The sequence below is a fragment of the Leptodactylus fuscus genome, chromosome 2, assembly GCF_031893055.1.
Source record: "Leptodactylus fuscus isolate aLepFus1 chromosome 2, aLepFus1.hap2, whole genome shotgun sequence".
In the NCBI taxonomy this organism is placed as follows: domain Eukaryota; kingdom Metazoa; phylum Chordata; class Amphibia; order Anura; family Leptodactylidae; genus Leptodactylus; species Leptodactylus fuscus.
In genome coordinates this window covers 117,640,300-117,653,489 of record NC_134266.1, presented here as the reverse complement: position 1 = coordinate 117,653,489, position 13,190 = coordinate 117,640,300, and the positions used below count along the sequence as shown (strand labels likewise).

Below are 13,190 nucleotides of genomic sequence, written 5' to 3'. Positions count from 1 at the left end.
CCTGCACACTTTGTCCTGCTGATCAGTGCTGGTCCAGGTCTCCCAGTGCCTCCCTCACCAGGGCGAGTAAGTAACACAGACACATGATACTGTGAATCGGGGTCCAAGTGCCACAGTTTATATGTGTGTGAAGTGACAGCATGCCTTTCCCGCCAGGTTCCACCACTCACGCGGTACTCAATTTCCCTACGCACGATGGGCCCATCGCCAGTTATGGAGCGAGTGTTAAGTTGCACAACCAAATAGGTGGGCCCAGCCCTTAATAGTTGAGGTGGAGCAATAGGGGTTGGTGGTTCTGTGTGATAGTCAGCAAGCAATAAGTTAGTATGAGGAATAAAGTGACTTAGGATTCTAAAAGCATATTTGAACATGTGCATATTTTAGTTTTATAATTTGTCAAGATGGAAATTTCTGTGTCACTAGCATTACAAATGATAAACATGAGAGGCATCAAAGTGCCATCTGTGGCAGGGAAACAATATACTAGCTGCACTCACCTTTCACCACAAGCTCAGCAAAGTTGGACACTCCTGCGCCATAAATGGAGCGACTCACACAGCGATACAGGTCCTGATCATCTCTCCCAGCTTCAATAAGCTGGAAAGAGGCCAAGAGTCGCCAGTGACTGACATGCTGAATTATCCCTGAAGATGTGATGCCTCCATTTTGCCTCTGTAATGTAGCAATAAATTCAGATGATTAGAACCAATGTGATCTCAGCACAATGATGCTGACAGGATCGTATTCTGCTGCGACAAGTGACTTACGCAGTACCCTGTAACAATTTCCTGCTGGTGAATGAGCGTGATTACCCGGTCTATGAATGACTATATACCATCCCATGCCTTTGACACTGAAGCCACTCATTTCCCATCACTAATTATGCTAAAGTTAAACTATCGTTAACACTATCATTTCTTCAAGATGTAACCATAGAAACCTTATACTGTCCTATCCTTAGTACTTGCTGTTCATCTGCATTGCACAGAAAAGTAGTACATGCAGCTGAATAAGCACAATGAAGTAGTCATGCTGAGGAATTGTGTCACAGATACAATAACTATGGCCATCTCTGATTCAGGCACCGCACTCCCTAATTGGCTTCATGCCATCCCATTCAAGCACCTGCCATCTATATGCCCCATTCTATTCAGTATTCATAAGAGACGACTCGCATGAAGCTTCTCACCTGCAGTAAGAAGGTCTCGCCTTCATTTGCCCTGCCAGCGGCAGGGCACTGAAATGTGGCATTCTGCCCAGCATTAACTTCCACCTCCCCAAGCCGGGAGAAGTGGGGAGCCTGAGCTGTGAGAGAGGAAGCGGTTAATGAGATTTCTTTCATATCTAACTCTTCATTTCATACAAGACCAATGTGTCATACTGTATTGAATTACTCACTGCAGGGGTAACTAAGTAGAAGAATATCATCCAGTGCGATGTATCCTAGGGGAGTTCCTGACACCTCAGCCTCAAAAAGCACCTACAATATATAGAAGAAAAAAAAGTGACCCATTTCAACAGTATAGAGCAGTGAGACCAAAAAATTAATGTCATAAAAAAATAAGCAGTTAGTATTTGTGTACTTAGGGTTTCACAATAAAAAAAAAAAAAAAAGTCGCTACCAGTATTATTCACACTATAGAGAAAAGTGCCTGAAAGCAATGTACAATATGTGGCTGTCGCTGTATCAACATTACAATTACAGTATGTTCTTCATAATGAATCAACCCAATTCTTCTCATTATTTCCGCTCAGTAACACCATGCACAAACCTTGTATTCTGTAGTCCTGCGTGTTAGCACTTTTTCTAATTATTATGTTCTACTTGCTCGCAATACAGAATGCCAGTAAAACCAGGGTTAAACTATTATTATGGACTTTATTTCATGAATAATGTATACTAACAGGGTTATTTGTGATTTGGGACAAAAACATGGATATGCTTTTATAACCCACAAACAACTCTTGCACAAATTGTATGCCTGGTATTGTAGCTTGCCTTCATTTAACAGTGTAGGACTGAAGTGCAATAAAAGACTAATGGACTGGAGAAGGGCAGTACACCGGGAGGGGGTTATGGAGTTAATACAGTATATCTTACCTGTGCCCTCTCTCTTTCCCTAGCACGTCCACGTGGTCCTTCATAAGTGACTGCTTAGACAAAGAGTAAGGGAATTTCCAGACTAAAAGTATTGATGACTAATGATATAGATTGGTAATTAATACCATACCAGATTAGTGCTTTTCTCAACAGCTTATGTGCAGAGAATGGAGCAGTTCTTTATGTGGTAGACAGAAGAAATTAATACAGATCCGCTCCCATCCACTTGAGAAAAGTGACCGTGAAGGATCTAAGTTTAGCCACTACAAAGAAAATGGAGCTGTCTGCTTCCTGTTCGATTCTCTGTGATTCCGCTAAAGAGAACAACTGATTGGTGGAGATGCCAGGTGTTTGCATGTGTCACATTGTATGCATGGGTAAATATGTGTGCATACTATATACATCAATGTTGATGTATACATGTACCATTCTAGCCCTGTTTGTGGGTGTTAACTTCCTCTACTAAGGGGTTGTCCTCACTAGCGTCGGTGTCCGACAGCTAATGTCCGATTCTAATGTCTGCGCAAAATCTTGAGCGTACATTAGCATCGCACAGTAGCTGTGTCCGTTACATTTTGCATTAATTTAATGGGACTTCATGTGCGTTTTTTTACAGTCCGTGTCTGTCCTTAAGCGTCCGTTCACAAAGATGTCCAATTTTTCAAGCAGAAAGCAAAAACCTACATGTAGGGTTTTTCTGGCCAGCCATGATGCTCAGTATCATGGCTGGGCGGTGAGGAACGCCCCCTCTCATAGTACAGCGCAATAGACGCTACTGTGAGGAGGGACGTTCCTCATTGACTGTCAGAAACGCCCTTCTGACAGTGAAGCGCTACGGTAAGGGGCACCGATAGCTCTTCACCGGGGACACAGAATGGAAAAGCTGATAGTGCGCTGAATTCAGCGCACTGTCGGTTTTCTAGTGGTTTATTACACCGCATGTGCCCCAGGAGGTAAAAGGTCCTCTTTAAATAAATACAAATATATAAATCAAGGGCTGCCTGCATACAACCATACAACCATGGGCATATTCCCCGGTCAGTGCTAAAACGGCACAATCAGCACATGAATAGCCAGAATTACACTTACAATTTGAATTTTTTTCTTTTTTTTTTTTTTTTTTTGAAGCCTATGACAGCTATGCTGCAAGTAGCACCACCCATCCAGGACAAGAAATCTGAATATATAACAAGACTCACACCCCCACCACACCTCAGTGATTGGCATGCTGGAAACCCAAAGTAGTGGGAAAGTAAGGTAAAGAACATGATGACTTAATGAATACCTTCAAAGGGTGACGCAAAAATCCAATAAGGTCTGGGAAAAATTTGGGGAGAGCTGTCAAGGGCAGGAAAAAGAAAAGGAAAGGGAAGGTATGTTAATAGAGATGAGCAAGTAGTACTCGATCGAGTAGGTATTCGATCGAATATTACGATATTCGAAATACTCGTACTCAATCGAGTACCACTTGCTATTCGAATGGAAAAGTTTGATGCAGAACCAGCATTGATTGGCCGAATGCTATACAGTCAGCCAATCAATGCTGGTTCTTCTCCTACCTTTAGAAGTCTTCTCCGTGCAGCTTCCCCGCTGCGTCTTCCGGCTCTGAATTCACTCTGCCAGGCATCGGGCCTGGGCAGAGCCGACTGCGCATGCCCGCTTGTAGTCGGCTTGCAGTCGGCTCTGCCCAGGCCCGATGCCTGGCAGAGTGAATTCAGAGTCGGAAGACGCCGCGGGGACGCTGCATGGAGAAGACTTCTCGGAGGATCCAGCCCGACCCTCACTCGTGGACTTGGTAAGTGTAATTTGATCGAACGTTGCCTACCCCTGAAACAAGCATTTTCCCCCCATAGAGTATAATAGGATTCGATATTCGATTCGAGTAGTCGAATATTGAGGGGCTACTCGAAACGAATCTCGAACATTTTACTGTTCACTCATCTCTATATGTTAACAACCTGCTCCCTGTGAAATTCAAACACAATCCTGGGAAGCAAGGAGGGGAGAGGTCTAATGGAGACTCTATTTTCAGAAATTATGGTGGAAGGAGGATGAGTGGAGAAGGTCTATATCTAGATGATTCTTCTAACTGAAGTTAAGGCTAGGGGAAACATCATCTTAAATGTAAAACCTCAGGGGGCTCAGAGGCATCCTGACTAAAGACATAAAGGACCAGATTCAGATCCCAAGGAGTCACTGGATACCTACAAAAGTTTAGACCCTGGAAGGTATGAGGGAGGACTTCTCTCAATTGATGTTCCACCCCAGCCTCTCCAAGGTTTTGATCAGAGAAGGCAGCAATGCTCCAAGGAATCAAGAAATCGTTCAGATATGGAACTAAAAGACGACCCTGCTTTCAGAGATGTGCCACCATCTCTGCCACCACCTTGGTAAAGATTCTAGGGGTCTACGAGACCTCAAAGGGGAAGATCCAAAACTGGAGATGAAGAAGAGAATTGTTCATCCAAACTGCACAACTAAGATATCTCTGGGAGGATGTATGCATGAGGATGTGTTAGTAAGCATCCTCCAATCTCTAGGGAGACCATCAGACAGTTCAGAAAAAGAGGAGACTGATGGTAGAGGATATTGTCTACATCCTAAATTTTGGGCAGGCCAGGAACCTGTTCAGGGGCTTGAGGTTGATAAACTTGAATTTCCTGCTTCCTGAGGGCAACTGGATCTACTACCTCCTGCAAAGAACGATTTTTGATAGGGCGACATGGACAAGGGGTTGAGAGGAAACTGTCTCTTTTGGCGAGTGGCAAATTCAAGATTGAAGCCCAAGGACAGGCTGCAACATCTTCCTCCCGGGCCTGCAGAAACTGGGATAACCCCCCCCCCCCCCCCCCCCGACTGAGAGTCACCGCTGGGACTCTCTTTCGCACTTCTCTAGTTGAGAAAAAATAAGGCCTTTGTTACTTTTATTCTGGGTGGTCTTATTACTATAGGGGGAATTTGCAGCAATGAAAATGTCTGGTTTCTTTTAGCAGGAAAGGAAACAGGTAACATTAGGCATCAGATAACAACTTTTTCTTATCCGGGGCCTTCTCCAACTGATTATCAAGCTTTCTACCTATGCAGGGAATACCACATGGTCCTTTCTTCTAACCCCATAGTCGCCCTGACTGCTTTAATCAGGAAGACCGTACCTTCTGGTTGGAAGGAGAGAGGAGTCAGAGTGTGAATTAAGTTCCACTTCATCTGAGGCTACCGAAACAGATCTCTCTGAGCATTGTAGAGGCCTCAGTCTTTCTCTGAGGGTGCTTGGGAGCACAATAGATTGACTTAATCCATGTAAGGAAGAGGAGACCTGTCTAATATGTCACTAGAGTTCTGCTGCAAAAGAACTTCGGGCTAGCTGTCTGATCTGTGGTTGTGTGTAAAGCTCCAGCCATTCTATGAAGTCACCAGTCCCCTTTGATGAGCTCCCGCCCCGGATATGAAGCGCTAACCTATCATGCTCTAAGGCAATAACCGGGCCCTTCCAAAGTCACTTCCAGTTCTGCCCTCCATATACCGGAAGTGACGTCACAGGCCATCAGAAGGACTTCAAACATACAGTAGATGCAGAGGATTCCAAACATATGGTAAATGCAGCTGGAATATAAGCAGGCTGAATTTAAAAAAAAGAGCCTCAGACTCCACAGAAAGACCTGGTCAGCCCAGGACCGACCCCACAGAGACCCACTGTGAGACCCACTGCATGACCCAGCCACTAGCAAATGGAAGGAGAGAGGAGCAGGGCAGACCGAACATCTAATATGTTAATGGCAACATGTCTGAGACCACTATCAATTGCAAAAACAAAAGGCACAAGTGTGTTTTTTCCTTCTTTTGCAGAAATGTTTCTATATCTGACAAGAAAGGAATCCTACTGTATTGTACGCAGTACAATTCTATTAAAACCATGGGGATCTCCTTTGATTGTACAGAGAATTTCAACCTGAACACACACATAGCTTCGAAGGTTCCTGGCTTACAAAAAGCCCATCAAAATTCTATCATCTATCATACATGGCACGTCATAAATGCAATCTTATTCAGACCTTTTAAAATATTCTAGACATATTCTGTGTAAAAATCATGTAACCTAAAATTCTACCATAGCTTGAAGGTTACACTTTACAATCATACAAAGGAATATAAATATGATAATGGAAAAGTCACATATAATCAAGACAGTTATTTTCAGGGTCATTGACGACAGGGAGACAATTTATACTTTTCACTTCACATTCTACATTTTTTAAATACCAATCCCACTCAGTTTACAGGTCATAAAGAATCTTAGAACAGCTCAATATTCATTGTCATACAGCAAACTTCACAGCCCAGGGACAGGTATGCTAAGGCTTCACAGCCTTAGCATAACTGTCATGCAACAATTACACAAATACCACCAATTGACCACAACTTCTCCAATTCCGAAGTTGTTGATGAGTCACATTGTGATGTGGCTCACAGACTTGGCTAAAAACTAAAAGAAACTGATTTTAATGTCCGTTTTCCATCAAAGTGTCACGTTTAGAGACGGGCAAACACTGTTCGGATCAGCCAATCCGAACAGCATGCTCCCATAGAAATGAATGGAAGCACCTGTGACGCTGACTTTGCCGGCGACCAGCCGGCGTCACAGGTGCTTCCATTCATTTCTATGGGAGCGTGCTGTTCGGATCGGCTGATCCGAACAGTGTTCGCTCATCTCTAGTCACGTATTTTTGCTAACCATGTATTGGGTCCATTGTATTGGGACAGAAAATATTAATAATAGTTATTATCACTGACGTTAAAAAACTGACGTGTATATACCGTACTCACTGACATCCATTGTTCTAAATATGGAAGTGCACAAGTGTCGTCTGCATGGGGCCTCAGGATTGTAAACGAAATCATAATAGTATGACACATTTATTTGTGAGTTAATGTTTGCTTAATGTAATTTTATATAATTAACCCTTTCATTGTCAGGGGTCTCCGGAAATTTTGCACCTCCGGTAGCCACAGCAATTTTCACAGTTTTGAGATGTACAAATAAAATCTAAATTGCAACATTGAAAAAAGCATCTCCCCCCCCATACCTATATATTTTCTTAAAGTAAACACCTGCACCATTGTCAGAATGCCACTTGGTACTGTATGCGAACAGGCACCTTCATGAAATTTTGATTTAAAGTGAATGTTTTAAAAAAAAAAAAAAAAAAATTGCTAAAAGTAGAAACAAAAAATTATATGCACCAAACTGAGTTTAACATGTGCAGAGTTCATTGATATCACTAAGGCCTACACCCGCATGTACATGTCTTCAGAAAATGCTCATGACTGAAAGATACAAAAATCTGCTTTGAAGCTGGAAATGTTAAAAAAAAAAGTATGATCCTATAAAATGTAGGGATTACAAACCGTGGAAAGCATTTGAACCCCTAAACTGTTTATGTTTCTTGAAAGTAGACAACATGAAGAGAACCTGAGTGTCTCAATGGGTCATCAACAGCCACATCCACCTTCATGTAATTTTGTGTAAAACACAAATAATTTTTTGAAAAAATGCACTAAAAGGGGGCATTCACACGAAGTAACGCCGGGCGTGTATTACAGCCGTACACGCCGGCGTTACGGCAGACTGCCGAACACTTCCCATTCACTTCAATGGGAGTGCTCGTAACAGCGGCGTTTACGAGCGCTCCCATTGAAGTGAATGGGAAGTGTTCGGCAGTCTGCCGTAACGCCGGTGTGTACGGCTGTGATACACGCCCGGCGTTACTCCGTGTGAATGCCCTCAAACACATATTTGCACCTAAAACTCCTATTCAATCTCACATTCACACATAAAATACATTTAAAATAATAGCTCAAAGTGTACACAATGTATATTGTAAGCCGATGGCCGGCAAAATAATGGAGGGGGTGTACATCTCACCCAGACTACTCAGGTGGACAAGATGAGAGAAAGTCCAGGAATGACTTGTTCTCAGCAGACAGCTTTTATGTGTGTAGTTGGAGCCTAGTTGGGCAGGTATTTATTTTGTTTTTTTTTTTTCTTTTTTTGTTGGTGCACTGTTTCTTGTGGAGTAAAAATAAAAGTCTACCTTTTTGGACTAAAAATCTGGACTTGTGTGTCTATGCCACCCCACCTAGCAACCTCAAACCCTGACAGTATATATACTATATGTACCACAAACATCAACTACAACAAGAGCTTGGACTCCCAAAAACACTAATACAGAAGACAAGCAGGATGTTGCTGTTATTCACTAATATGTTAAAAATTTATACTGAACCTAGCAAACTGTAACACCAAAATCTAACTTTTTTGAGATTGCACAGCATACCGTATATAAAAACACAACTTAATATTTCATATTTACAACCACCTTCATGCAACTTTGCAGTAATCCAAGCAATCAAGCAATCAATTTCTGTAAATAAAAATTTGCAATATGTGAGGAGTTCATACATACCACACATATACATATTTACAGGTTTGGGTGTTAAAGAAACGCCAAAATCATAGAAATGCGCCAACCAATTAGTGCATGCAAATTAAATAGGAGTTTACATAAAAATATTATTTTCTATCCACATATAAAAATTGTAGAAATGTATACATTAATTTCTAGTGATTATCGTTATTGCTATTATTTTAGGGTGTAACAGATATTGCTAGAGGCGTATTTCATTCTAGAAAGAGTAAGAATGGACAGGACAGGGATTGAGTGAAATGTAAACTTTATTGATGATTTTCTGTATGTGTTGTGTTTGGTTCTGCAACCTGGACAATGTAAACATCTGGGTCACAGTGCCAATAAACTTTCTGATTTTGTTCTGTGGTGGATTACATAAGAGTACCCCTCTAATAAGATTCAGAGGGATATTACATTAACCCTCTAGGTGACAATCAAGCAAAAGTATAGTAAGCCCTCTGATTGATAGGAGAAGGGATAACATGGACAGAAGTCCATGCCAAACCCCCCTTCCCCCGGGGTCACATACAGGTTATACACAGATGATGATGATTCATCATCTTTGTGCAGTCTGCAGGGCTCCTCCTCCTACCCCTCCTCCTACATCAGCTCTTAGGTTCGTTCACACGGGGGGCGACGGGGCGGATTTTGACCATATTTTGACTCGGGGAGCCAAGTCAAAATATGGTCAAAACCCGCCTGCCACAATTGCGTGGTCGCCGCTTCCCCCACCCCGGAGTCGGCTCAAATGAATGGGCCAACACCGAAGGTTGCGGCTGCCAGGCGGAAGCTGCTACTCAGCAAGCCGCAGAATCCGCCTGAAGAAAGGACAGCTCGCTTCTTTTTTTCCGCTATCGGCAGTTGCCGTTAGGGGAAAAAAAAGAGTGCCAGTGGTCTCCATAGATCACCATTGTAAAGGGGCGGATTATGACGTGGATTCCGCTGTCAAAATCCGCCCCTTTGGCCCCGTGTGAACTAGCCCTTAAGATGCTACCTGAGGCAGGAGGGGGACACTTTAGAGCAATGTATCTCAGGACTGGTTGGGTCTATGATATGAAAATCTTTAAATGATAAATGATACCAAGATCTTTATGACAGCTCTTACAGATTAGGAGTGAATGGCTGTTAAAAATGATGTTGGGAATTGAGATCTGCAGAGGGATCTCAATACTGAATAGCTTTTTCAACAGTGAATCTGTCCGCATCTGTGAGGACTATCATGAAGATCTTGCTATCATTTTCATTTATCATTTTCATCTTTAAAATGAATCCAAAGTCATCATTATAGCCCCAACCAGTCCTGAGATATAGGCGTTAGTAGTAAGGATGTATTAGATATGTCCTCGGGTACAGAAGTGCCACTCTGGGAGGACGTATAGACACGTGGTTGGGAGGGAAAGTGTTAAAAGTTTACCTTCCAGATATGGAATTTAATGGCATATCCACATAAATGTCTGAATGTTAATAATTTAGCCAAGTAAAAGAAAATGTATTTGAGTATTACTGATTAATTAGCCTCTGCCTGCGACTTCGTCTGCGTGTTGTTGGCGTCAATGATCTGCCTATATTCAGCAAATTGCTGCCATCGATGGTTCTCTTGCTCTGGCGTTTCAGCAGCTGTCAAGCTGGCCTGCTGTTGAACCCGTTCCTTGTGCTGTGCCAATGATTGTTGCAGCATCTCATTGGGATGCCATATAATGAGGGCGTTGTTGGCGTTGATGATCTCTCTCAGCTACGCTTGAGGAGAACTCTATTGACTTCTGACTACCTTCACAGTACTCGTTGTTTTAGAATTTTGGACAAATTAGATTTTCTTTTTTAAAAAAATTTTGTTTAAAATTGGCAAACTGCTAATTAGGATTAAAGGGGTTTTCCCATCCAGTGTGTCAGCACACTGCCTGGTGCAGATCAGATAATATGCAAATGCATGTATACAATGGATTCAGGGGTAGCTGTGTGTTTACATAGAGAGATAACAGACCTGGCTTTATCAGCAACCTCCAAATAACTGAGATAATGCTGCTGCAAAGAGCAGTTTAATATAGTATGTGAACATAAATTCATAACAGTCATGAAGCCATATCATTTACCGGGACAAAAAGTAGCCTGTGTGTTAACCGAGGTTACAAACTATCTATGTGCCAAATTTCATCCAAATCTGTTCAGCCGTTTTTGCGTGATAGAGTAAGAAACATCCAAACTTTCATATTTATAATATTAGTAAGATGATAAGATAGGATAGGCTAGAATATGGGGAGGCAGAATAAAACTAAAAAAAAAAAAAAAAAACTGTTTTGTGGTACAATACACTGGTCTGGATAAGTCCCACCTCTGTATTGAACGTTAAAGTGGATCTGTCACATGGAAAATGCCATCTAATCCGCAGGTACCAATTCAAAGAACAGGAGGGGCTGAGCAATTTCATATATAGTTTTGTGAGGAAATATTCAGTATAACCTGTATTTTATTTATTTTAATTTACCCACTTTCTATGCTGAGAAGTCAAAGTTGCAGTCCTATCAGTTGTATATGTATGCACAATCATACAGGGAAAGCTGTCAATCACTAGGTAGGAACACCCCTTCACTTATCATAGAAAAAGCAGAGATTTAAAAGGGTTTTCCCATATGAGAACGTTATCCCACATCCACAGATCGATGGTTGTCCAATTGATGAGGAGAGCGAAAGCACTGGAGACAGTCAAATATAGAATTAATTACCTGGTATTCACTGGGCCAGAAAGTGCTAACAGCAAGTTCAGCTTGTTGCCACTGCTTTCCACGAGGTCCTGATACTTCCCAAACAGCTGTGCCCAAAGGACCACCATTGACTCGCACATAGACTCGTAATGAGCCAGGACCTCTTGCATCTCTACTATGCAGAAGGTAACTGAACTGCAAGCAGTGTGTATCGTTTTCACTCAGTGGTTGAAACAGGAGGTGAGCCCGCTTCCCTGCCGCATGTTCTGAAGAGTTGACCAAAAGGTAAGAACCTACACAGGGTAAATACATAGAACAGTAAATATGATTATATAGTGAGATGATCAGGACAATAATGAATGCACAAAGAATCAAATATATGGGTAACAACACGGTTTGAAGGTATGATGGACTAAAGGGCACAGTAAGAGACAATTGAGATTAGGAAATAGGGGAAACAATGATAGTTCCTTACCTTGGGGCAAGTCAGGGTTTCCACGTGGGTCATGAACCAACTGCCAATCAAAGTCATCTTGTGTGCTCTGTGTCACCTCGCATGGGCCGATAGCACTATGCGCCTCAAATGTACAGCCAGCTAGAGGAAAAAGAGATCAGATATATTAAACATGAAGTATATATGAACTATGTGGCCACCTCTCCCAATGATGCAGGTCTGGTGATTCAGCCATACCAAACAAGGAAATACAACCAAGCACAAGGCTCTGTAATATCCACCTCCGGCACAGCTCAATTTTTGATCTGCTACATCCGATCATTAATGATTGTTAATGGGGTTTTTACGGTCCTGAATGGAATTTTCATACTGATGGGTTATCCACAATATAGCTCAACTGTATGTGATCTGCGGGTGTATGACAACTGGACCCCACACAGATCAGCTGTTCCTGCAGCCTACACACGCCTAAAGCCCCTCACCCCCAAGTCAAAAACTTGCTATGGCGTCCAGTTTTTTCCTAGGTACACCCCCATCTAGGGCCTAGTTTAGAATACTAGTTGGGGCAGATGAGTTTGAGATGAAGGTCCAGCTGCATAGAGATTACAAGAAATATGGATTGGACTGAAAGGAAGTGAGTGTTTAGCCAAATACTGAATACATAAATGAGGTGGTTTTGGTGTAATTGTAAGGGCTGAAGCATATATATATATATATATATATATATATATATATATATATATATATATATATATATATATCAGAAAATGTCAAAATAGGGCCCTTTGGTTATCCAACAATATGGCCCTGGGTAGATATTTGTGATATTTCGTGCAATACCGCACCTTCACTCACTGCCAATTTTAATTGTGAGCTCTTATGATACAATATATAATATTAATTGAATAGTAATAAAATGAGCTTTTAACCGTACTACTATAGTAGCACACAATCACTAAGTAAGATCAGAAAGAGCAGAGCTTTACCGAATCCTGCCCCACAAATACTCATTCTGCTCTAAAACATGGGGTTTGCAGATTAAAGAGGACCTTTCACCACTTTTGGGCACATGCAGTGTTATATACTGCTGGAAAGCTGACAGTGCGCTGAATTCAGCGCACTGTCGGCTTTCCCGATCTGTGCCCGGTGTACAGAGCTTACGGTGCCGGTACCGTAGTGCTCTATGGTCAGAAGGGCGTTTCTGACCATTAACCAGGAACGTCCTTCTGCCTCGCGGCGCCAATCACGCTGTGCTGTGGAGCGGGGAGGAACGCCCCCTCCCTCTGCTCAGACAGCTCGTCCATAGACGAGTATTATCAGGAGCGGGAGGGGGCGTTCCTCCCTGCTCCACAGCACAGCGCGATAGGCGCCGCGAGGCAGAAGGACATCTCTGGCTAATGGTCAGAAACGCCCTTCTGACCATAGAGCACTACGGTACCGGCACCGTAAGCTCTTTACACCGGGCACAGATC

At 42.4% G+C, this 13,190-nt stretch overlaps 1 protein-coding gene across 8 annotated transcripts in view; it reads right to left on the bottom strand.

Moving 5' to 3' along the window:
• The window catches only part of PTPRU (protein tyrosine phosphatase receptor type U), a 112,934-nt gene that overhangs the window by 48,936 nt on the left and 50,808 nt on the right, over positions 1-13,190 (bottom strand). For all 8 annotated transcript variants that reach the window (XM_075264464.1, XM_075264467.1, XM_075264468.1 and 5 more), the window contains exons 2-7: positions 11,740-11,859; positions 11,286-11,557; positions 1,399-1,480; positions 1,190-1,305; positions 498-672; positions 2-295 (exon numbers count right to left, since the gene is read on the bottom strand). In XM_075264464.1, coding sequence (XP_075120565.1) covers positions 2-295; positions 498-672; positions 1,190-1,305; positions 1,399-1,480; positions 11,286-11,557; positions 11,740-11,859 — 1,059 coding nt within the window. The remainder of the gene's footprint in view (position 1; positions 296-497; positions 673-1,189; positions 1,306-1,398; positions 1,481-11,285; positions 11,558-11,739; positions 11,860-13,190) is intronic.